General features: G+C 33.5%; 3 protein-coding genes across 5 annotated transcripts in view; 1 reads left to right on the top strand and 2 right to left on the bottom strand.

Moving 5' to 3' along the window:
• Positions 1–22: 22 nt before the first annotated feature.
• LOC125056712 (RNA polymerase II-associated factor 1 homolog) lies at positions 23–5,922 on the bottom strand. Its single transcript, XM_047659989.1, has 10 exons — positions 5,714–5,922; positions 5,261–5,636; positions 4,843–5,132; positions 4,534–4,732; positions 3,705–3,887; positions 3,425–3,498; positions 3,073–3,249; positions 2,307–2,394; positions 1,582–1,761; positions 23–134 (listed from the first exon to the last, which is right to left on the bottom strand). The coding sequence occupies exons 1-10, from the start codon at positions 5,782–5,784 to the stop codon at positions 78–80; spliced, it is 1,695 nt and encodes a 564-aa protein (XP_047515945.1). The 5' UTR covers positions 5,785–5,922; the 3' UTR covers positions 23–77.
• A 1,321-nt stretch (positions 5,923–7,243) lies between these two features.
• On the top strand, positions 7,244–14,429 carry LOC125056386 (nucleosome assembly protein 1-like 1). 2 transcript variants are annotated; one of them, XM_047659437.1, is made up of 9 exons: positions 7,244–7,389; positions 7,734–7,862; positions 9,066–9,231; positions 9,421–9,572; positions 9,811–9,941; positions 10,030–10,190; positions 10,569–10,757; positions 11,205–11,324; positions 13,414–14,429. In XM_047659437.1, exons 2-9 carry the CDS (start codon positions 7,741–7,743, stop codon positions 13,540–13,542), a joined length of 1,170 nt encoding a protein of 389 aa, XP_047515393.1. In that variant the 5' UTR covers positions 7,244–7,389; positions 7,734–7,740; the 3' UTR covers positions 13,543–14,429. The 2 variants fall into 2 exon arrangements, with proteins under 2 accessions (XP_047515393.1, XP_047515394.1); XM_047659438.1 differs by lacking the exon at positions 13,414–14,429 and adding an exon at positions 12,390–13,026.
• Positions 14,430–17,219: 2,790 nt separating this feature from the next.
• LOC125056435 (stromal interaction molecule homolog) overlaps positions 17,220–26,300 on the bottom strand; it is a 46,030-nt gene continuing 36,949 nt past the window's right edge. For both annotated transcript variants that reach the window (XM_047659524.1, XM_047659525.1), the window contains exons 9-14: positions 25,882–26,016; positions 24,556–24,679; positions 23,979–24,041; positions 20,575–20,665; positions 19,909–20,076; positions 17,220–19,794 (exon numbers count right to left, since the gene is read on the bottom strand). In XM_047659524.1, coding sequence (XP_047515480.1) covers positions 19,440–19,794; positions 19,909–20,076; positions 20,575–20,665; positions 23,979–24,041; positions 24,556–24,679; positions 25,882–26,016 — 936 coding nt within the window. In that variant the 3' untranslated portion in view covers positions 17,220–19,439. The remainder of the gene's footprint in view (positions 19,795–19,908; positions 20,077–20,574; positions 20,666–23,978; positions 24,042–24,555; positions 24,680–25,881; positions 26,017–26,300) is intronic.

Genomic DNA, 26,300 nt, shown 5'->3' with positions numbered 1-26,300 from the left:
TTGGTTTAAAATAAAAATAATGTATTTTATAAAGTTTATTACATAATAAGTAACAGGACATGTTGTCGAAACATTTCTTAGTCAGATCCGCTATGACGCGATGAAGCGCTGGATGCTGATGCGCTCCTGGAACCCTGGGAACAGAACAAATTTCAAACATAAAATAAAATTAAGATTTAGTCCTCATACTACTATCATTACTCTCTTTTAGGTCTAAGAAGACCTAACAATAGATAGCGTCTGTCAGACATAGAAGTTTGAAAACCTACTTTCCTATTTAAAAAAAAAATGTGTGTGTGTCAGCTACGATGCACGATTGGAGTTTACTCCTTACGAACGATAAAATGGCGATAATGTTTTGTGGCTGTCGACCATATTTTCATACTAAAGGTGGTAAGAATATATTATGTTTTTATAATATAAATGTTTGTAGTAGTAATAAAACGTACCTACATCATCTATGCCCAAATAGGATTTTCTTTCTGTGACCAAAGTTACCTTTATAGTAAGAGAAGAATAAGAATGAACAATCTTTTTAGTTTTAATTTCACTGACCATTACTATTGACAAAACTCTATGGCACGCTAGACAATCTACTTTTATTTTTTACACCTGTCAACACTGACAATGTTCGTGGTTGTCAAAACGTGAATTCAAAATAGAAAAGTCTGTGTAATGTATTCCATCTCATTCTTTTACACGTTCAATCCTACAGATATATATGTTTGTTCTACAAAACGCCTCAACTTTTCTTGTTACACTTGATTTTACTCCTCATAAAATTTCCGTACCGGGCCTTATAACTCAAATCGTTTCTTAAGGAGTAAACTCCAAAAAAAAATTTTATCTAATAATCTGAGACCTTAGTTTTTTTTCTTGTATCCATCCAAGTTCTTGACGAAATAGTATACAAATCACTTTAACTAGGAGAGAGCAATTCCTTATTTATGTTACCATTTATACGTTAAGAGTTAAGTAGAACATCACCAAGCCATCTAGGCTTCACCTACGATAGCTAAGATTTATTTAATTATCATCAATTTTCTTTGAAATATTTCTAATATAGTAGTGTCTTTTATTGACATAACTTTCACACATATGCTAATAAAACAATTTTTTACCGTATTGAAATCAAAAAACACCCCAATTTCAATAGAGAAGAGGCCTAAAATTGTCAAACACCTGGGATCCAATAATATCCAAATTAAAATCTCAAGAAAAACAATCCGCGAAAATAGAGGACACCGTGAGCCATTTCTGCCAAAACCCTCCATCTTTTAGTCGATACCAACTCCGGGGAAATAAATACAGATAACACAACTTTTTCTGCAGCTGTGATACTTTTTGACATTCAACACCTTTTGTCTTCAGTCACCGTGACCACGCACGCTGTAAAGCACGCGAAACGTCGAAAAAATTTATGTTATATGTAAAATAATTGTAAATACATAACTTCAATCTGGTAAAAAAATTTTTTATTATATTTTAATACATTTTCATTGATTTGAATAAAAATCATGTTGGTTTTTCAAACAAATACTCCTAAGTTCCTTCTAATATAAATCTATGAAACAAACCTACCTGTTTAGAACCACTAGCAGATCGGCTTCTAGATCTTTCGGAGCCAGTTGAGTTCCGTCTCGAACTGGCTTTGGACGATGCTTTAGATCCCTTCGACGAGGCTCTAGAGGAAGCGCGCGACGATCGCTTACTGGCACGAGATGATGCACGAGAACTCGCTCGAGATGACGCTTTTGAGACCTTAACATGAAATGCATTTTAATACTTAAAAAACGTGTCAGAAGTGATACTTCTTTGTAATTTAATTATTACTATCGTAAAGGCCCAATACACATGTACCAGTATATGATCACTCCATGTATTTGTTTATCTATATTCACACTATACACACTGTATACGTGCTAATGATAATATAAATAAATGCAAAATTTGCGTTTACTGCACAAGACGTTATGCGACAGAATCGCCATCTAAAGTTCTAATATGTAACTACTAAACGAATACATCAACCAATAGCGTGTATTTTTTCTCGACTCTCTCTATCTTTCTCACTATAGCTCTCTCCCACCTCTCGCTACATGGGACTATGCGTGATGCGACGTTCGCCCTTTCTCACTCTCTCTCAATCGGTCTCAATCGCTCTCTCCCTTTTCTTCGACAAAAACGCTGCACATCTTCGTGACGCTAATATTATTATTATTGCGTTTCATCCGTAAAAAATTTACCCTCATGCGCCTAAAGAAGTTTCACTTCAAAAAACTTTATACAAATGTGGCTAAAGCTACCTTTCCGCTTGCTTTGGAGCTTGCTCTGGAAGCTTTTCCAGACGAGCGTGAGGAAGCGCGTGACGACGCTCGTGAACCCGACCGAGATCTGAAATAATTACGAATTTCATCTTTTTAGTATTTATTTATTACACATTCAAGAGAACACAGAATAATTAAAAATGGAAATAAAAATTACGTTGTGCAATGTACATCATTATCTCTAATAATCTTTTCCGGGCAATCCCAACGAATGCAATGCAAAACTTGACCACAAATAGTATTTAATATTATAAGAAAATACTGCTTTTTGTGTTTCTACAGAAGTAGGTATTAAAACTTTGAGTGACAATAGTGTCGATATTATTTACTTAAAGCATTTCCATTACGAACTTATTCGTGCATAAATGTGTGTTTTTGTTGTGTTGTTTCATGTTTTTGTTTTGTTTAGTTTTTTTTTCTTTGATAAGTAATTGTTTTGTATTTTTTTTTGTTTTGTTTAATAATCTCTTTATGATCTCTATATGTATGTCATGTTTGCCTATAAGTGCTTGTCACATTAAAAATTGTATTTTGTGTTTGTTTTTACGAATGTCTCAGTGTGCCAAGCGTTGGCAAGCTTTTTATCAATAAAAAAAAATAAAAAAAAACAATTTGACAATTTATTAAGTTAAATTTCACTGTTTCATCGCATAAACGTACGTGTACGTTACGTATGTACGTACGTGGGTACTAAATGAATAAAAATATTTAACAATTAATACATGTACAGATGGCGAATAAATACCTGCCAGTTCCAGATTGCACTGAACCAGATCTAGATCTCGACTTTCGGGATCCAGATCGCGAGCGAGACCTACTCTTAGATTTAGATTTGGACTTTTCACGAGAAACCGATCGTGAACGGTTGGATTTCTCTGAACCTTGGGGTGATTTTGACACCGATTTAGAACGTGACCTGGAGCTGTAAAAAAAGTTATAATTTTTAAATCTGTAAAATTATTTAATGTATTTTAAATAAGTAATTGTAGTTAATGTATTTCACTGTGTGATAAAATAAATGTAGTACAACAATATTAAAAAATACATTGAATTTATAACACGGAACAAAGTTGTCTAAAATATATAAAATATCTCACCGTTCTTTTTCTCTATTCTGTTCCTTACTCTCTTCTTCATCTTCCTCCTCGTCGTCTTCTTCTTCATCTTCTTCCTAAAATAACATATTTATGTATGCATAATATTAAACCATTGAGAAATTATAAAAAAAATTTTGATTATGAAAGTTACATAAAATTACAATTTTAATAGAAGAATCGAAGTTCAACAAATTTGTAAACTTTATTTAACAAAATTCATTATTTGGAATATTTAAAAAACAAACTTTGACAAAAACTAATTTGTATTGAAAAAACAAACCTGAGCAGGTTCCAGTTGTTTCTCCCTAAGTCTAAGCATACGATGTTCAGGTGCACTGAGTGGTCTGTGAGTAACCACCAATCTAGTAAGCGCTTGAGCAGCAGCTCCAGCACGGGCGCGTCGCTTCGACAGTCGGACCCTTGTCTCCAACTCATTGTAGTAAATGCAGTTTTTGCGAACCACCTGTTTATTACATTTATTTTAGAATAATGTTCAAAATTAAAATTGCATAATGGCAACATTATGAGTTCTCAGGTAACATGTTTTAATTTGTTAATGAATGTTGTATTTGTCTCTGACAAAATGTAAATTAACATCCTTTTTTAAATTTCTTGTAACATTTTAGGAGAAATTAATTGGCTAGAAAATTAATTATTTAGCAATAATATCCTGATGAAACTGTTGATTTTGCGTTAGTTGATTTCAAAAGACTCAATAAACTGTGAAAACTTATTATTGGATTATTAATTACTTATTATTGAAGCTAATCCTTCAGTTCAGAGGGTAAACTTCAAACAAAGAAATGAAAATAATCACTATTTTTCTAATTATCAGTTACAGCAGTATCATCAGATATGATATGGTATCATCTGTATAGAGAATGCATGTGTGTAAAAAATTTCCATATACAGGAATGATGGATTTTTAAAAATAAAATAAAAGAATTTGCATAATCCATAGAAGCAGTAACATTTCTACATCCACTAAATGACAACTTTCAATAATGTATTTACATACTAATCCCATAACTTTTAAGCTTTATTAGAAGTACATATTTAGTTTTTTATAACACACAAAAATGTTCCCAATGTAAAAAGGTGTCACTAACCAAGAAGTAGTTCTCTTCATATCCCTTTGATGCTTTACTTTTAACGTTCCAGTTGTATTCTCTAGCCATTTTATACTCATAAGTGTCACCATCCATATACGGAACACTTTCAGTGATATCACGTCTTCGTTTTTGTATTGTGTCTTCAGTTGGAAGACAGTAAGCCACAAACTGTTCTCCACTTTCGTCCATCACACCTCTGAGAAATGTTCAAAATGTTATTACATTCCATACCTTAACATATCTAATTATAAGCAAAATAATGAATCATAATTATAACTAATATTATTTATGCATTTTCGAACTTACCGAATCATCGCCTGAGACATAGCCTCAATCTGTCCTGCCACATTCTTGTCCGTGGGTGCTGGATCAGAATCAAATATAACCTGTGCACATGGATACTTCCACATGTCAAAGTCAGGATATATTGACATGACTTCAACTGGAGTCACACCTGGCTTACTGTAATGCTTTTCTATTGGTTTCTTGTTATCTTCAAATGTCTTCTCAATAGCTTTAATCTGACTTTCACGGTCCATATATAGGGTCTCTTCACTAAATATTTTCTTAACGTTATAACCAACTTTTGCTTCAACCTATAAGATGTGCACACATTATAACATATGTAACCTGGAAAAATCTAGCATTTTTCAAAATTAAATATGGATTATAATATTTTGTTTCACTATGAACCATTTCAGATGATACATAGAAAGAATATTACCTTCTCCATAGATTGGGGTTGAAACCTTGTCTGTTCTGTAGAAATGTATTCAGATCGTCGTAACCAAGACACACTCTTAGCGTGATGCCTTGATCGCTTCGAGTCTTGTGGTGTAAGCACATCATCTTCTAACAATTTCTCATCGGCTGGATCTAAAGCTGCATTACCGTCACCTTGGTATATATCACGATTAATCAAATCTATGTGAACACCCAGATCATGTTCTGTCAGTACTTCGTAGCGATAATTTTTCTCCAGTGAGGTAGGATTGTATTGGATGAACCGTGTTGATGGAAACGGATATGTAATAAATTTCAGATCAAAAGGGATGTCTGGTAATGTATTGCAGTACTTTATTCGTGTAACCAGTTCCGCCCTAATAAAAGAAAAGGTAATGTTTAAAGTAAATTGACAAACAATGATACAAAAGTTGTAAATTATAAAATAGTTAACCTTCTCTCTCCAGTTCTTTGCGGACGCTTTTCCCGTTCAGCAGGTTCATTAGTTTGCACTGTTGGCGCCATTATAATTGTTTAGCTTTCACGATTGATCATGAATATCATTAACTTTTAGAAGATTTCATGTTTAAAACTATATTTAACAAGTTTATAAATAATCCCAAATTAAACACAGCTTTCACAGTTCACACTCGATTATCACAGATGACAGATGAGAGGTCAAACTTCAATCATTATTTTGTCCACAGACTAAATAGGGATACTACACATTTAGTCCATTTAATAATAGAATTAATTTCAAAATGGCTATTAGCCGGTCAATTATGCAATAATTATTGTTTGACCTTATCATCGCGCTTAAATCCAAGAGATTTTGGTTCATTATTGTCGAATGCGTTAAAAGAAAATAAACAATGATTGTCAAATTTATTTAGAACTAGCGTGTCTATTTTATGGAAAAATTCACATTAAAAATTAATAAAAATAACTAAATTATTGAACGACCTTTTTTATGAATTTGTTCTACGTGCTATTCATTTTTAACAATGATTTAGCTACAACGTAATTGATGACTACGTAATTTGTGTGTTATCACTTATCCTCGTAATAATATAAGTGTCTGTGCCATTTCCCCAAGCCTGTTGGTGATAGAGGTTAAACATTTGTTTTTCTTATTAGATAATACAATTAAATACTTTACTTTTAGATTATTTATTTATTACAGATATACATACATTATCCTTACTACGCTAAAACGATAATGTCAAGAAACATTAAATAAAACATAATAAAGTACATAATATATAATATTAAACACATAATATACACAATATCGCTACTGTGAATTCACTCTGCGAACATATAAATATGATATGTCGATAGTGTCGAGCATTCTCAGCCTTAAGGCCGATTTACATTATCTTAGTGTTTAGGAGAGTGCTTTAGGATAGTACTTTAGTTGAAACATGTAAACGCTACTTGCTTTAGTAAACGCTACGCTAAAGAACTTGCCTTTCAAGTTGTACTAAAGCACTCTCCTAAACACTAAGATAATGTAAATCGGCCTTTAATGATTAGGGCTCCTTATAAACACTTTACAAAACAAACATTTTGGCAATTTCAAAAAGTGACGAAGTTTTTGTTGCTAGTTTTTGTTGTCCTTTCTCCACAGTTGATTTGAGAACTGGTAATAATTTATATAATTTTTTATATTTTTTTTTTACTTAACTAGATAAGTAATTTTTTTCTACACACATTTATAATAAATTATTTATATATAAACTATTACATGTGACGTTCATAATATGTATAAATAATATATATTTATAATGATGTTTTGATTTGTGTTAGAAAGTAGTGCACGAATATATTTCTTGGTTTGCTATTTTAAGATTGTTTCTATGTTGTTTTTTATAAATTCGTCTCTGGATTAAAATAATATTCTCAGTGCATCAAAATTTTATCATAAGCAGAATATATATAAGTTGTCTGTGCAAAATAATCAAAGACAAAAATCCGGATGCTAAAAATAAATGTTGCTAGACTTATTTATCAGTCTACTGTCTAGATATCTTGTTCATTTTCCAAATCTATTCAAAATTCATTTCAACTCGGGCGATCGACAATAACGCCGCCATCTTTCTTTTTCATACAAGTCTTGTCGGCGAAAAGGTAAGATTTATAGTTTGTGCTTACAAAATGTTGTTTAACTGTACTACTTTGAATAACTAGTGTTCAAAAGAAGTCAATACTAAGATTGTTTAAGTTTTTAAAGCTAAAACTCTGTAAATACGCTGTTAAGTTAATCACGGTGACCATGTGGTCTGTCTCGGCAAGCCAATATCGTAACTGCGCATTACGTTTTTGTACGGAAAGTTAATATTTCTATAAATTGAATTATTGGGCAGTAGAGTATTTAATATATAGTATTCCTTTGGTTATATTTTTCACATTCAACCAAGCCGGTGCCCGGTAACCAACGTGGCGGGAAGTCAATGTGTTGTATTCTGTTTTAGATAGAGAATGGGTTCTGTAAAACAGAGTAAAAAAACTAGAAGTGGACGGACGTCTACCTCAGAAAGCGAATCAGGACAGGAAGATGGAATTGTACGAAGTGAAGACATAATTCATTATCTCTCGAGAAGGTATGTTTTAAAATGTCATAGAAGTCACCACCACGCCGCTAGCCCTATTTATAACGCATTATTCGTAATTTATATAAATAAATTGTGTGACTAGAAAAGTACTTTGTCAAATTTTATTTTAAATTAGACTACAATAAAGGCATCTCGACGATTGGTAATAGTAAACTATGAATACCTAAATACGTGTAGTGTGTTTAAATGTGTTATGCTCCATGTGACCATCTGTTAAAGCATGGCATTCCAAATTATAACCAATAAAATTATATTCTACTTTTTCCTATTAATGGTTTAAGATCTTATGGTAAGGTCTTAAACCATTTATAGGAATCTAACTTTTATTCGGAGTTAAATGATACTGTAAACCACAGTTTATTTTATAATTGCTCAGACTTGTTCTATTAAGAAATTATTTCGTTTTTGTAATAGAGTTAAGAGAATTTTTTTGTAGCAGTTCAATGATCTTCGCAGTGACTCATTTTATGCTCTATTTACCTTGAAACAGATTGAGATCTTTCTGTTAATAAAATTCTACAGACTGTTAGATTATGAAATCACTTCCTTGTTAATTCAAGGTATTACAAATTTAGTACATTAAACATTTTTCTCTTCCATATAGTAAATTTTAAAACCTTAGTAACTTAGCATTTTACTTTTTAACCAACTTTAAAGTGTTATAATTTGCCATGGATATATTTTATTTTTGAAACCAAGTATTGTATTATTCTATAAAATATAATTATTTTATGGCATATGTTAGAGAATACTGTTACAACTGGTTGGAATATAAAAATGTGGGAAGAAATTATGTACTCTCCATCCAATTTGATGCTCCTATGCAAAATATGCCAACAAATTAATAGTAATAATAACCTGTATTTTTCTTTAGAAAACTGTTAAATGTAAATAGCTATAAATGTTCAACAGCTCCTATTTAATGGGGCCATGCTCTAAATAGCTTTAATTTATGTGTTTAGGTTTTCTCTGAAATTGTTTTATGACTGTACTTTCGAGACTTCTCTTTAACTAACTTCAAACAATGTACAGGAAGATAATTTGACATAAATTTTTTTGTTGGAGTTATTTTAAAATGTTTTCTACGATTCATCTAAATTTATTATGAATAGTTGTCGCCTGGTAATAAAATTTTTGAGATACGTTTTTTGTTAATGATGAATCTTTAAAAAAAAATTCATTATTCTGTAGTGTGCACACTGAAACTCTGGCTGCGTTACCGCCCGCCGTCCGTCGGCGTATCAAGGCGTTACGCTTGCTCCAAAAGGAATTTATGGATATTGAAGCTAAGTTCTACTCTGAAGTTCACGAGCTCGAGTGCAAGTATGCCAAGATGTACCAGCCTTTATTTGATAAGGTAAATTAATTTCATTGGTTAGCTATTAACCACTTATAAGCATATTAGATAATTTGACATGATGACTTATTATCACCAAGATCTGAATGCCGTGAGGATCTCAACATGCATCACCAACTGAAGTTAACAAAACAACTTATTTGATAAATTAGCTGAAGGAGCAATCTATTAACATGGGTTATTTTCTAGAGGGCGCAAGTTGTGGTGGGAACTCATGAACCCACCGATGAAGAGTGCAACACCCCCTGGCATGATGATACAAAAGAAGAGGAACTGGCTAAAGCTGTACAGAACGCAGCCATTGAGGACAAGGATAAGAGTGAAGAGAACAAAAATGCTGAGTATGTATTATTTAACTTTAAGATTGGGTATCCACTCTTAATATAGTTATAAAAATATGTTGTTGCTGAACCAAATATAATTAAGTAATATACATTAAACTATTTTATGATGACATCCTACACCATTATCTGAAAATCATGATTGATTTGTTTAACATGCATCACCAACTGAGGCCGCTCTACAAAATACAAATAAATTTTATTTTTCTGGGCATTTTCTAACTTTAATATGTCTTAGGCCTCCGATGGACCCCAACGTCAAAGGCATCCCTGACTTCTGGTTGACAATATTCAAAAATGTCTCAAAATTGAGTGAAATGGTGCAAGAACATGATGAACCAATTCTCAAGTCATTGCATGATATAAAGGGTAAGAGACCATATACAATATAGCTCGTCTTTTTTTGATGAATATTGTGCAATATATATAGAGATTATAATTAACCCAATTTTTACAGTGCAAATGAATGATGACCCCCTTGGCTTTACATTAGAGTTCCACTTTGCCCCCAATGACTTCTTTGAGAATGCAGTGTTGACTAAACAGTATTCCATGAAGTTCAAACCTGACGATGAGAGCCCATTGGAATTTGAAGGCCCTGAAATTTACGCTTGCAAGGTAATTATTTTCTCTTTAAAAAAAATAGTATACTTACTATTTTTAGTAAAGTACTTGTTTCAATACAATTTAACTGAAAGAAAACTATCAGTACAATTACACAAATTTATTTTTTATTTAAATTAAAATTAAATAAGTGAAATGTTAATTTCAACTTTTAGAATTTTTAAACTAAGTCACACATACATTGTTAAAAATAAATTTGCCTATGATGCAACAAACTACTTTAAATGTTCTTTTACAAATTAAAAATAATTAAATTTATAACAATCTTTGTTTGATTCCCGACAAAATGTTCACTAAATATGTGGCTTGATATATGCAATACTTGATAAAAAATAAACAAAAACATGATTGCTAATGTAATATATGTTATAGGGCTGTGATATTGTATGGAAAAAAGGCAAGAACGTAACAGTGAAGACCATAAAGAAGAAACAGAAGCACAAATCCCGTGGCTCAGTCAGAACGGTCACCAAGTTGGTCCAGGCTGACTCATTCTTTAACTTCTTCAGTCCACCATCTGTGCCCGAGGACCTTAACTCCACTATTGCTTCTGACACACAGGTAATACATAGTTATGGACCGATTTATTAATTTATACATTTCATCAAATAATTGCTTGTTTTATGGTTTTTATTATTAGAGATTTTCAACTTTCCTCAATTTTTATAAGAAACTAGTGGACCCGACAGACGTTGTCCTGCATGATATTTCAAGCGATTAGTAAAGCAAAGTATGAAAGTACCGACTACAGCGCCATCTGGCGGGCTGATTTGTGAATCTAAACCATTCCCAGATCCCCTTGAACACACACAAAAAATTTCATCAAAATCGGTCCAGTCGTTTGAGAGAAGTTCAGTGACATACACACTCACAGAAGAATTATATATATAAAGATACATTTAAAAGCATATACAGTGTAAACACCAAATTACTCCAAGAAGTGTTCTTTTCTTCATATAAGTACATGTTACAATTGCATATATAATAGAAAAATAAATATTGACGCAGATGCTACTAGCGCTCGACTTTGAGGTGGGCCATTACATCCGCGAGCGAGTTGTTTCACGCGCCGTACTCCTCTATACCGGAGAAGGACTCGACGAAGAAGACGAGGACTATGAGGAAGAGGTAAGCCACTGACATACAAAACACATATAACATACACTTTTAGGGCTGGCAATTTATCTTTCTATATGAAGATTGACATTAATGCTGGCCATGGCCACTTGTGCCGCCTGTAATGATTACAAAAAGTATCTCATGATTTTTGAATAAATATATTGTTATAGACAAAGTTTCTACAAATCTTCTGAGTAGATTTTATTCATGGTTTAGATATACTACTATTTCTCCAAATATGCATTTTAAATGTAATAAATTAACAAAATTATTGTAAAATCCATCAAAATATAGAAAAAAAATTAATTCAATTTGCATTTTTATGTGAAATAATATCAAGTTATTCTAGTCTTGTCCACTAAAATTTTTCTCTTGGAACACACTACACAATATTGCTTTATTTCTTAAATGTACTTGCAAATGTGAACAGCCATCTGTTAGCCAAATAGCTTGCATGTTAGTTGCTTGTAGCGTAGGCATAATACGAGTAGCACTAATGAAAAGTTATGAGGACTCTTTCGCCTCACCGCTTTGCTTGGTTGAAAGCATAGAATGTATTGAGTTATAGGAGTGGTGTCCAAACACTAGATGTAAGAATCTTCCCTTTAAATACATACAAAATATATTCACTACTACTGCAACGCTTCTAAATCTTTTTAGATGAATTTTTATAGAGATGATGGGACCAAGAATACTTAGACCTAATTTAGTAGAAATTGTGGTTGCCCAGTACAAATCAATGTAGTAAAAGTTTGATACTCGGCTATATCTTTCTTTTATTTTTTTCCAAAAAACTAATATTAATCAGAAACATAAAAAAGCAGTTCTTACAAGCGCCTCTTCTGGATCAGTATTAGCCGATCTAAGCCTACATCGAAGCACGAATAATAATGGCACGCTTTCTTAAAATGTTGTAATCAATTGAAAACGGTAAACTTAATTGAATCTAAATAAATGGGCGCAGCAGCTGTTCTTTCCGACTAACAAACTAAAATCTGCCGGTCGCAATAACTGACGAACGCTTCGTAGTCCGTTAGGTCGCCGGTTCAAAACCAATGGTATATTTGGTTTCAGGAGGATTCTTATTCCGAAGAAGACTCCGGTACCGAGGAGGTTTCCGAGACGGAGGATTGATGCAAGATCTAGCGTTTTTAGCCCAGACTTAGCTCAGAGTGGCTTTGAGCGTAGTCTAAGCTTTTCCGGTTACTCGTCGAACTTCGTACCAAAAACTCGCGTCGCGGTTGCAATTTCCTGCATTTTCCGAGCGTTAAATTAGTTGTCTTCGCTAGATAGAAAACTTTGCATGGTTTATCGGAGATAAATATGTTTACACGGCTCTAGAACCCGAGGTGCCTTAATGCATGTTATTAGTTACGATACCTATATTGCATTTCTAGTTTATATTTGTCGTTTTTATTTATTTTATACATAATTGTAATGAAGTGTATTTACGAGGTTTACGTATCGCTTGTGTAATTTGAAATTTTTTGTGATATTATTATTCTCTAAGGCTATTTATGTTCGCTACACCGTCATTCCAATGTGTCTTATCGAATCTCCTGTGCCAATTTTATTCATCACACGACTGTGATTTCTTGAGATATTGACAATAGTTATTTTATTTATGTATGGAGTTAGCGTAATGAGCAGCTAGTTTTATCAGTAATTGCTTATGTTCTGGCATGAACATTAAATTTGTAAGCTTTTTAAAGTGTGTTTTATTTTTTTACCTTATTTTGCATGCTGAGATGGCAAACGGATGGTTGATATTTTTATGTTAGGAATAATTTATGTTGGTACAACATAAATTATAAAAATGATGTCCTTTGCAATAGTATTAGGTCAACTTTTATCAAGACTGGTAAATAACAATACTAATAATAACCATAGAAATTTAAAATATATCCATTCTTATAAAGCTATTCATGATCATTGTTTTAATTCTACATATTTACTGACCGATTTTTATTATCAAAAAAGAAACAAAGCAATGTTGCGCTGTTCACTTGATTCAGAAACTAGCTTAAAATTAATTGTACTATCCTCTACTCGAGTCGTAATCAAAGGCGTAATGTGGATATAACTTGGTAAATTTAAGGAGGAAGAAGAAGACGATGACGAGAGTTCGTCCGAGGAAAGTGACGAAGAACATCCAACCCAACGCCGTCGCAATAAGAAGAATAAGCCTATTGCAGCTGAAAATCCCGCCGAGTGTAAACAGCAGTAGTATTATAAAATATGTTCTCGGGTTAATCTAAAACGCTAAGCCACGCTTAGAACATCTCTGAAATATCTGTTTGCTTCGAGAACAATGAAAATGTCTACGTTTGAAATTTTTCAGTCTCGTGTAAGACAATTTGAGCCAACAATTTTAACTTTTTAACTAAGGTTTAGTTAGGAATTTATTCCTTTTTAAAATTTTTGTTTACGGCGTAGGTCTGTTCTAAAACCCAAAGATAACTTAGCTGCTTTCGACGGGTACATACAGCATTCTGTGTCTGGTGATGCGACGTAGACGCAATGTAAATAATTAATTCGCTAGATCTGTCGCAACTTTAAAATTGTAGGTACTATATGTACAAATACGATGCATACGATTTATAACAATTATTATCATCATTTCTTAATTCTATTACCACTGCCCGATTGTAATCCCCAAACGTGAGTTGTGTGAGAGCATAGTGTTTAGAGTATGCATGACTAAAAAACATTTATTTTAAAGGTTTTTCTTTTGTACTGCGCGTCACTTGCTCCAACATTCCTATGCATATTGTATATATTAGCCAATATATCCGCCTCTCATTGAATTCTGTTCTATAAATTCAAGGTGCTTTGCAATAATCCTGCCCATTGAGTTAGCACCGACCAATGTAGCCATTATTATTTTTACACAAATATTGAAGATGGGGTTGAAATGTGATAACGTGCTGTGTTTTGTTAACAGCGTTTAAATTTAACTGTCTGTAAGACTGTATAGTGTAAATGCGATCAATGTGTGCCCCGATTTAGGTAAACCGTTACTTGTTACGAAAGCTATGTATGCATGCTGCGTACAACTGTCAGCTGATAGAATATTTGTACACAACATTTTTAATAAATTTACTTTTAACAAAATTGTCTTTAATTTCCCTTATAGCAATCATTCCCAATTGGTCATTAAAATACAATTATTACATATATAAAATGGTCACACTTAACCTAGTTGATGTATGAATTGTGAATAGTATTTTAATATGTAATGAAAGACCAGCGTTTACTAAATTATCTGGTGGTAGATAACTAATTATTAAAATGAGGCATGTCTGCTATTATAAATAAGAAAAAAAATCATGTGTCCAATTCACACGTGGTAGAAGTGAAACCTTCAAAAACAAAGTTTTTATAATTAAAATATGTAAATTAGACTTTTTCTCTATCTAAATGTAGGATCTTTTCTTTAAAAAAAATATATTTTAATGTTAAATTTTTATTTATAACTTTAATATCAATCTTTAATTTGGTAAAAACTAAAATAATAAAAGTTTGAAATAAATTCACAAGATCCAACGTGGGAGAAAATGAGATAGGAAGCATTATACAGTGTATAAACTTTTAATTAAGTGTAGTACGAAGTTTTCACTTCAAAAAGTTTCTATAACTAATGATTTGTAAATAAAATTGATAAATAATCTAATTTTATAATTAAACTACTTACATGACTTACTCATTTAATTTTCATCAAATCTGTTTTTTTATTTCAGAAAATGTTCAAATACACACTAATTTAAAGTTTATACACTGTATAATGCCTCCTATCTCACTCTCTCTCACGCCAAATCCTATTAATTTATGTGTCTGTCTCTTTTTACTGTCGCTTTTTCCGTTGCATCCGGTTTGAAATCGCAACGATTCTAAAGAAGTTTCACTTCAAAAAGAAACTCGTCGGTACCACACACGTGGGAACTGGGCATCCACCACTGCGTGCTAAGCGTCCCTGCACAGTACACATGCTGCAGGCTTCTAGGGGGGTTCATCACTGCTCTATAACTTAATAAAATACGGAGTTGTAAATCGATCTCGGAGCAGATAGAGCAAACTATCAAAGGCATAACTATCTTCCATACTCGCCGTGGACAACTGTTGCTTAATTCCAATATTAACGCTGTTCATTTGGAGACTACGAAGCCGGCCTTGCTCTTTCCTTACCGAGACCTATGATATCTTCCGGCTCCCACCACCTACCCGGGTTACAAATTGGAATGTAATTTTGTGCCTCGGACAGGAGTTTGCGTGCAGGTCGGGGAGGATGTCTGTTCTCATCGCCTAGGGATGCTTAAATGAACGGACCTATCTAATCTGTGGCTCCGCGTAGACTGCGTATTACTACTACTATTCCAACGTAGCGGAAATCACGAAACTGACCGACTCATCGAGCACATCTAAACAAATTCCTTGCTCGAAAGAGTTCCGACCTTCACCTTCACCGATCACGCGGGAATATCCTTTCACTGCTGCTTTGGCTTACGCCTTGACACAAATGGTTGTTTTTCCACTTAAAAAACACCCTTTCTACTTTCGAGTAGAAAGGGTGTTTTCTCTCTTCTTAAAATCTTAGCTAGCATCAGAATACTAGGCGTTAACATTATCTAATACCGTTCAGATGTAAAGGAACGCTAAATTCCTCTAAAGGGGCTCTGAAAGGGTGTGGCTGCATTTACGGCCAGGCTATGCAATACTTTTAGTATAGACGGGATGTATTGCCAAATATTTTTTGTATGTCCGATAAATGTTAAAGTGTCCCAGCCGTATGGTCGCATATTTCCCAGCCATATTATTGTTGTCTCGCTTTACGGCCTAAAGTGCGTCCTTTTTAGAGTAATAGCTAATCTAGTAAAAACAACAGGTATACTATTCTCTTGTTAGTATCTTATCTTTGTATCATTGGTCTAATATTGTGAATAATGTGATCAAACTTTGATATTCGTGTAAAGTTTATGTATCACGCCTATTGAAATAAGGTCGAATCCATACTTTTCTTCGTTTTTTTTTGCTGCTGGTGCAACGCGTATGAGTTCGTCCGCCATTGCCATAGGTACCAGTGGCGTAGCTAGGTAACCAAGGGCCCTGGGGCAAATTAATAAATGGGGCCCCACTGCTATGTAAACTGATAGGTTTTATCAAATAAAAATATGAAATATACAAATACTTTAAAAATGCTAAGCTACTTAAGCTCTTTTTGTGCAGGACAGGTAATAAAAATATTAAACAGTAACAACATAAATTACAATTAATACTTGGTGGCATAGGTTTGGCGAATTGAAATACAGAAGATTCAAGGGTTTATTATATAAACTATCCGTCAAATTGACAACACTGCCAACCTACAGAAAGAATTAAGGGGAATTCCCTTGGTATAACTTTTGAATTTCTCTCAAATTAATGTCTTGATTAAAGTGGGGTTGCCAGCTGTCATATTTATTTTGAAAATGGGAGAAGTTTCCAAAAGTTTAGAACGATCGAGATTTCTGGTGGGGATTCGAGGGCCCCCTGAGCTTGAGGGCCCCGGGGCACTGCCCCGCCTAGCCCCTAGGTAGCTACGCCACTGATAGGTACTACACCAAGTCATGTATGTAGACCGTGTAAAGACAAAATAATGGGCCATATACTGTTGCAGAAATATTGCCGAGATATACATTTTTCAGCCATGTGCTTCATTAAAATGTTTGTATTTTCGGGATATAGTCGGCAATAATGAAGCCACATATTTCATTAAAAGTGTAGCCCATGTAGAGGCCCCTTAAGAAGCTTTAAGTGCTCAGCTAGACGAAACGTACTTCCTTACTTCACTTTGTGATAAAAAAATACATGTGTACCAAAGTTGTAAAACCATGAATCATGTAATGGAAATAATACAAAGACCAAACATTTTCAGTAGCAATTTATTATCTTTTTAAAAGAAGTAACAACTTATCACGATTGTCTTTTTCAGATCTCGATAAAACTTGCAAATATTCAGTTAGGTTAAAATTAACACATGGCAACTCTGCATTTTGTGACAATTTGCGGCAACAGAGTACCAACTGAAAACGAGGTATGGCTTACAGTTTAAAGTTAAGTACAATGTCATTTGTGTACTGTACATTTTGTGAATTATTACCGGAACAACGCCACAAACACCAATTATTCCTGTTCATCAACGTATAACAATAAAATTCAGTTGTAAATAGAATAAAATTTTTCAAAATACACAAATAGACGCATACAAATTTAATAAGGGTAAGTTCCAGAGAAGACACTAAGCGCGAACTAGGACTTCTGTATGTCAAAGTCAAATACGTTTTTCTCATACGGGAATCATACTAAGCGCTCGATTCTGAAGCTTAACCTTAGTTCCAGGAATAGTAACTCAAGCCATTCGGTTTTCAGTCTACGAGTCCATTTAGCACCAAAATACTTAAAATTAATCTACTCAGCTACCGGGCAATATCGCTATCAAACTAATAAAACAAGGGAATGATGCGATACTATTGAAATGATAGGGAATATGCATTACATATATTCATGACGCCACCATTTTGTGTCAAAGTTCTCAAATTTTAATCTATGGATAGATTAAAGATTATCTAGTCTGTAATAATTTTAAAATAGTTTGTTAGACTTTTGTACGTTACAACTTACATCCCACCCAAACTGAATTCTATTTTGAAAGCGGCACATATAAAATTGCATATTATATATAATTTTTTTTAAAATATAATTTCATCTTTAATTAATGCATATTCCCTATAAAAGTTTGAATGTCACAGCCCTTAATCGCCATGAAATACAAACTATAACGCGAGGGTTGCCGTCCTTAGGTTGACCTTGGCGTATTCTAAAAGCGGTTTTGTACAACGCTAACGGTAATTATGGGTTAGACGGCAGCCCTAAACACAACCTTATTTAAAACGTTTGCAATATCTTAAGATCTCACTATGGATTTATATTGAGGAACGCTTTGCCCTCAATGTATTTATTGCTTCTAATTAAATTTACTTATATTAAATCTATTATAAATAGGAAACAAGCTAGGTCCGTAACATATAAGTATTAAAAACAGTTACGTCAAAAGTCAAGTTGAAGTTAAGTTATAATTGCGTTGAATTTAGTGATATTTTGCAACAAGTGACTCCCGAATGTCAAAATCCAATATATTTTTGACGTACCTCCCCCCTATACTTCGATTTTTCATTCCGTAGAATTCTGACAGCTATCATTTTTTGACACGTCAGAGATAAGTGGAGGAGTATAAATTTTCAAGTAGTTTAAGGGTGCGTTGAGTTGTTTTGCGTTTAAGTTACGCGATTAATAAAGTAGTATTTACTTTAATTAAATTTTTTTATTAATGCTAAAATAATTAATATGAAACATCTATAGGGCTTGGTGGTTCATGGACCAATCGTCGCAGTTACACCGTCCGAGGCGGTATCCAATACAATAACACAAATAACTGATTTAAAGATTTTGTGTTTTCTCAATTTCAAAAAATTCATCTTTTTATAAGACTTAATGTTTTATTATTCCATATTTATTTCCTGACGTAAACTATCTTTTTATATATATATAATCTTTTGGATGTTTCACATCTGCAGGGCTTAGCTTACAATTTTTCATAGTTATGCTATAATAAATATACAAAATGGGGCAAACATTCCAACTAAACGAGTCCACACAAAAGATTTCAAATGGAATACAAATAAAACTAAGGTGCTTAGGGATAAAAAAACTTGCATAAATAAAAATTATCTAAAAATTTAAAAAAAAATCAAAACCTAATTTAAAATTGCACTAAACGTACATTGTTAAAATCCCGACCAAATATTTCGAAGTCTCAGTTGGAACTAACATCGAAGCAGAACTGAGACTGTAAAATTAAGACATTCACGAGTTTAAATTAATACTGAATCAGTTCTATAAAGCTCTGTAGTTCCCCAGATCATCCGACTCAGTCACAGTCGCCCGTTCTAATGCTTCCTAAGGCAACTACAAAATCATTGATTCAAAAAAGCCTCGCCTATACGAAACACATAAGTCCTTTTAACAATTATGAACCATATTTGGCACTAAAACTGGGCACAATTTATCAGGATACAAACCTAGCCACGGTCACGCGGGCGTCTTCGATTTCTTTCCGAAGGGCAGGTTGATACGACGCTTGCGGGGTTTTGGAACTCCATCTTCCTCCATCAGAGACGAATCTGTGGACTCTTCTTCTTGGGGCGTATTGGGCTGTTGTTCTGCTTCTGGGACAGGCTTTTGTCTGGTAAAAGGTCTAGGTGGAGGTCTGGGGTCTTCTGGATTGTACGGGACTATGTCAGTGCTGCGCGAACGTACTATTTGGCCGGTAAAGGGGCGCCGCGGAGGGGGAAGGGGTGCGCCGATACTGCGCATGGAGGCACGAAGTTGAGGCTGAGATTGTGAGTGTACGGCGCGGGTTAGATCTTCACCAGTCCAGTTAACACTAGGAAAAAATATATTTAAATAATAAATAAGCTAAAAAAATAATATTTTGAACGAAACTTAGTAGTAGGTAAACCATATTTGTTCGTTTGGTAGTCAATAAATCGTAACTCACTTGTCTCCTCCCAGCACAAACTGTACTGGATCTCTTCGTCTCTCGTCCGGACTCTTTCTGACATCATTGTATGAACTCCTCTTCTCATCTGCTAATCTCCTATCTTCTCGTCTTTCTTCCATGCGGCCTTCACGAGCCTCTTGCGCTAAACGTTCTTCTAGTTGCAGTCTGTGAATAAAAATTATGTTAGTAATTATTATAGCCGAATAATCAGTACACCTTCATTTCTCTTTACTTGTACGAGCAAGTTTAGTCTCCCCGAATATTCTGAGATTCCCTACGACCAGTAAAGAATAAAGCTAATAATGTTAAAATTTAATATTAGTTTATGATACTTTTGCACAAGGGAGGGTCCAAGTATTACGTCACGCAATTTATAGAGATTTTACCCCCACCCCCAATGTAACGCACCGTAACGTTTTTCTGTTCCCAATAGTAAAGTTACCATTAAGTGGTGTAAAGTACTGGAAAGTCTGTCGACTTTTTGGGTCTAAGCAAGGTTTCCTCACGATGTTTTCCTTCACCATTCGAGCGAATGTTAAGTGCGCACATAGAAAGAAAGTCGATTAGTGCACATCAAGGTTTCGAACCTACGACCTCAGGGATGAGATGCGCACGTTGAAGCCACTAGGCCAACAGTGCAAGTTATCAATTAATTAAAGTTACCTGGCTTCGGCGAGCCTCAAGTCGAGAGGGTAATGAGGTGTGTCGGCTTCGCTTCCAGACGAATCCTCTTTCCATCCGAAGGTTTCTGACACTAAATATGTTAATCAATTAAATACTTCATAAATAACCTTTGTTAGAAGTTAGTTTTGATTTCGTTTTGAAATGGGCGTTCGTCTAAATACTAATACGTACAATTTTAGTTTTTTAAAACATGCATTTCTATATTCTTCACGACTGTTACAACGAATTCTAGCATTACAATAAGTATAAATATAAACAAAAGTTTAATAATTTAAATATAATTTACCAAAAGCATGTATGAGAGAACCCAGAGAAAAGCAGAAAGAATAGAATACAGAAACGGCAATAATTACCTACAGCATTAAAGTTAGCAATTCAAAAGTTCCAATTTATTCAAAACTTTATATGCATAATATATCTCAACGCATCAACTGATCCACCAGAAATGACAGTGGTTGGTATTTTTTTTTGTATTTTAAATACCTTAAGAAATATTGAAATGTTTTAATTCTATTTCAGTATATACAAAAGTAGTATTATTCAGTATATACAGCTACGTTTTGCCTATAGGCGGTATCATATCAAACGTAACAAAGCGATTTAATCTTATTTCATAATAACCTCGGTCGTATTGCCGTTTCATAAACAAAATGCAAAAAATCTTACCTTCATTCAACGCTGTCAAAGCAACTAAGGGAATAAGGGTATTGCCAAATAAAACAAATCACAATCGTCAAAAGCTTTCAAACGTGCGAGTCGAACTTTTAATATTGAGGAAAAGAAGCAAGCAATTTGGGTGTGGGTTATGGGACAATGTGAGATATAGTTTCAGGGTAACTTCAGACATAGCGCTAAGTATGACTACTATGTTATAAACATATAGGATTTGATATACAGTAGTCATAATACGCGCTAACTCCGAATCTAACCTTTAAAGCATCAATTAACCGAGGTTATTACGACGTATTATTTCAATTAATCCGTACATCAAGCGTTAACTTATCTCTGATATCATCGCAGAATGTTATTGCAATTAATTCTATTTCATAAAGTTAGATTTCTGTTATAAATTTATAAATTAGCTTAATATTAAGCTCTAGGACACGAATGATCTCAAACGACCAGGTTACGATATAATATGAAATTTCATTTTTTACAGATATAATGTTAATACAATGCAACAAATGTAAACACAAATTCAACTCGCGCGCCTTTCTGATGAGTACTGTATAGCATTAGTAGAGTTATACTATGTTTGCATTTATATCCGTTAGAGAGCTTTTACTTATCTTTACAAAAAAGAAAAATATGTTATCTGTACTCCGTGTAATACGTGAATCAAAGACAATAGACTAAAATATAAAATACTGTCGTGCGCGATGCGCGAACATGAAACATACTCACAAAGCTAAAGTACTATGTCTTAAGGCCGATTTACATTATCTTAGTGTTTAGGAGAGTGCTTTAGTACAACTTGAAAGGCAAGTTCTTTAGCGTAGCGTTTACTAAAGCAAGTAGCGTTTACATGTTTCAACTAAAGTACTATCCTAAAGCACTCTCCTTTAAGGCCGATTTACATTATCTTAGTGTTTAGGAGTCTCTGTTTAGTCACTCTCCTAAACACTAAGATAATGTAAATCGGCCATTAGCCTTTATCGACTCTATAGCAAGTGTATAAATGTAAATTTATTCTATGTAATTTGACAGTTGACAATGACTTTTCAGTCTGACAGACAGTGATGTTTGATAACACAAGTGAGGTGATAGCGAATGAAGCAAGCAATAACGGAGTGTGCAAAAAGGGTTCATGCAAATAAAAACCAACACCCAAAGATCTTAATCATACATGCCTTTAATAAATCACCCTGAAAGCTTCCCTTCGATTGTGATACATTTATAAAAATAATATTTATTCATAAAATACACAAAATCATCGTTATACAATAACTTAAGAACATTAAAAAAAAATCTAAAATAAATAAAAGCATTAATGCCTGTTCTATGACTCGAATCGGTAACTATTAAAAAAACTAAGTAACACATTTATATAGTTGAAGGCTCTATTTGACTACTTTTTAAGTACGATTTTCCGACAACGTTTATTTCATAGGAAAACTGTGTTTTTCCTAAACGCAATTTAGCCAAAACTAAAGAATTTCGATCACATTTTTTTAATTTAAACGCCTTTTTAAGGCTTTATTTTCTGAGCTAGTTGTAAATGTAAAGGAACTTGTGTTAATTAACAAAATCACATAGTTAGCTTAAACATTGCGCAATTGCGCATATCATGATTACCACAAACGTATCCTTATAATCGTCATATAAAAATATAATTTAAATAAAATGTTCTCCTGTAAAACCTTAATATTTTTATTAATTAAGTTCAAACTGTCTTTTCAATTCTTACACAGGAATTTGAGCCTCTTATCATAAAGTTATTTTTTGTAAGTACGTTTTCGGCTTACACCACACTCGACTATTAATAATATTAAGTAAACTTCCTACATAACAGCAACGGAAGAGAGTATTGATAAGAAATGCTGTTGGCCTTAAGGGCCTTAACTACTAAGCGCCCGTTGCAGGAAATAAACGAATTTTTGAATGTTAAACTTGAGCAGCGCTCCGTGGAGGTATTTGTAACTAAAGGGAAGCACGCACATACATCGAATATTCGTGTTTAAAGACCACTAAATACATGCGAAAAATTAATATTAATTTATTAATATAGTACTTCGAATAATAATAAAAATTAATTATTTTTGAAAAGTTGAGCACGCGCTGTTTGTCGAACGGAGCCCAGAAATCTCACTATTACAACTTAACATTTTAGAGTTTTAACACTATAAAGACAGCCGAAAGCGCGTTTTAGAGGACAGCGCCATCTATGATTTAGTATTGGTACTAATAAACTAACAAAAAAATCTTAACTTCTAGGTTTAGCAGACGTTATAAAAGTAAAAAAAGCTACCTTGAGACAAATTTATAAACATAAATAAAATAGTTTTAGAGCATTATTCGTATTTCAATAAATATTTAAAATTTCCTAACAAATTTTTTAAAACCTTAATTTGTGGGTACTTCAAATATACTATCAAAGATTAAAAAAATAACATTTTGTTTTCCGTTTATAATTTATACACATATAAAGCTGCTGTAATATCGCATCTGCATCAAAGAGTTTGTATGAAAAAAAAGTACATATACCCTCGGGCGCTATTGTTCATACCTGTAAGACGCAGATTTTTAAGACCCTACATTCTAGAACATTCTACGTTCAACATCGAGATAGCTCAGGATGAGATAACATACGGGCCTTAGTTCCGAACTCGTGTTCTAGGTGTATTATCGAATCTTTACAAAACGTCATCACTCATCAGCCTTACCTGAGCCGCATAACGAAGTGTCATCGGCTGCACTTAAGTCATCTTGGGAACTGTTTACGCGACCTGAAAATACATACAACACAGTGTCAGCGGTAAATTAAATAAAAACCGCTCTAAGTTTCAATATTATTCACCACATATAATTCCCGAAGAGAGCATGATAGAGAAATAGGCACATTTGCTTAAATTAGCATGTAAGCTAAAAGCTAAACAGCAATAAAAGCTTTTTTATTTTATAACATGTTCTGTGCAGTAATGCATAAAAAAATAAAAAATAAAACAGTTGCCATTTCTAAAAATACAAAAAAAATCAGTGGCACTCCAACCTTTTGTTTCATGATCATTTGTCAATCTAATATCAGTTAATCAGTCGACTTTTTTGCGTCTTACGCAAGCCAGTTTCCTCACAATGTTTTGTTTCCTCAAATGCGCTCTTAGAAAGAAAGTTTTTTATTTTTTTCATTGCTGTACAGTCATTTATTTTAAATTTTGTGTCAAAATCACATTGAATGAAATTCTGTTACCATGGTTACCATTCTGTTTGTATGAAAATAAAACGATTCCTAATAAAACCTACCTCTGTTAGGTTGTCGACCATTGGCAGTGCGGTACAATGCGCTTTCTAAGTACTGAAGACCATTGTTGTTGATAATGTTGAAGCCACACAATCGTTCAATTTGCTTCCAACGATGCATTCTTTCCTATAAATCATGGAATTTTTTGATATGTGTATGTATCATACAAAAATGTATCTTTGAACGAGGTATTTTACGCCTTTACAATGTTTTTAAACTACTCATTTACTATCCTTTTATTAATATTTTGTGATAAATGGATACCCGTTTTGACTGTGCCATTTTTTTTACATTAAAAGAAAAGAAGTCCCTTGCGATATTTAAATTTAATTAGCAATCTTATTATAATAAGAAAAATAACAATGATTATTTTGGTCAATATAAATGTCGGTTAATCTGGCTCGAAGGACCAAAATATACGGTTCCTGGATCATCAGGGGTTCGAAATAATAGAATAATTTTAACTTACTCTATATTTATCACTCGCGTAATACAATAGAATATGAGCGAAATAATAATTATTATGTTAATTGCTATATAATAAGTGCAATCTAACAATCAGAGAGAGTGCCGACGTCTGGCTATGCTCCCGGGGTGAAACTCCGACGATTTAGGAAATCGTCATGCTTATAAGTGATCAAACTGTACAGCCAGGGCACGTACATACATAGGAAATAGTTATGCTTGTAAATGATTGGAATGTACGAGCCTTGGCACGTATGTAGGGAATAATCACGATTATAAAACTAAAGAAGCCTGAGTGGGCAAAATGTACAGTCTTGGCTCGTACAGTAAATAAAAAAATGTTCATAAAGATAATACAGTCAAACCCGTTTACAACGACATCGTTTAAAACGACATACCGGTTATATTGACCAAAATCAAAGGTCCCGGCTGAATTCTATTGTATTAAGTACTTAATAACAACGTCATCGGCTGTTACGACTATCGGTTTTTACGACCAAATATGAGTAGTCCCTTCGATGTCGTTATAACAGATTTTTACTGTACAAATAAAAAAAACGTGTGTGTACTTATGTACACGCGTTAGAAGTTATACTTCTTTGGCGTAACAAGATAACAATCTTTTCAAAATTTGTATTCTACGTTTGTAGAAAAAACTAAAATGTTGACTATAGCTAACTTCACGGTGTCGGTTTTTTTTGTGACGGTGTGCGCGCGCATCGTAATACTTTTCTCTCATCATTTTTCCCTAACACGCCAAAAGTAGTATAACTATAAAAATATAGAAATCCAGCCAGTATTTTAACTACGCGAAATCGATTGATTCGTTACGATGAACACACATATTAGTATGAATGAGAAACCTGTAACTCCTGTGTGACCTCATTGAGCGCAGTCCGGGCTTCGACTATGGAGCGATCGACATCGTCTATCGACTTCCCGTGGGTTGACACGAACGCCCCGACCAAACTGGAGCGTTTCTTGCGTAACTTCTCACACTGAGGTAAAAAAAAAGTTATCAAATCCTACACGGCACGTGGGAAATGAATTATAAATACTCATACATATCGGCATCTCCAAGCAGTTTATTGACTATGGTTCTAGATATTCTGTATGTAATAATAATAATAATCCAGTATAATATGTTTCTTATTCAAAAATGTTTAGTTCTGTACAATAACGAGAGAGAGAAAATGGGTTCTTCCCAAAACCTATCATTAAAGTTTCAGTTTCAGTGAACAATTATTTTTTTTTATATAAAAATTACGTATGTTAATACGAA

The sequence above is a fragment of the Pieris napi genome, chromosome 15 (assembly GCF_905475465.1).
Source record: "Pieris napi chromosome 15, ilPieNapi1.2, whole genome shotgun sequence".
Lineage (NCBI taxonomy): Eukaryota > Metazoa > Arthropoda > Insecta > Lepidoptera > Pieridae > Pieris > Pieris napi.
This window is presented reverse-complemented; position numbering and strand designations above follow the sequence as displayed.

What these genes read in the sequence shown, in the direction of transcription:
- LOC125056712 (XM_047659989.1), bottom strand. Translation starts at nt 5,784, where the DNA reads ATGGCGCCAACAGTGCAAACTAATGAACCTGCTGAACGGGAAAAGCGT. An exon ending in ATGTCTCAGGCGATGATTCG is followed by an intron (nt 4,733 to 4,842) that starts GTAAGTTCGAAA and finishes AACATTTCTCAG; the next exon opens with AGGTGTGATGGACGAAAGTG. An exon ending in AACAACTGGAACCTGCTCAG is followed by an intron (nt 3,499 to 3,704) that starts GTTTGTTTTTTC and finishes ATGTTATTTTAG; the next exon opens with GAAGAAGATGAAGAAGAAGA.
- LOC125056386 (XM_047659437.1), top strand. Translation starts at nt 7,741, where the DNA reads ATGGGTTCTGTAAAACAGAGTAAAAAAACTAGAAGTGGACGGACGTCT. An exon ending in GAAGAGAACAAAAATGCTGA is followed by an intron (nt 9,573 to 9,810) that starts GTATGTATTATT and finishes AATATGTCTTAG; the next exon opens with GCCTCCGATGGACCCCAACG. An exon ending in CTATTGCTTCTGACACACAG is followed by an intron (nt 10,758 to 11,204) that starts GTAATACATAGT and finishes ATATTGACGCAG; the next exon opens with ATGCTACTAGCGCTCGACTT.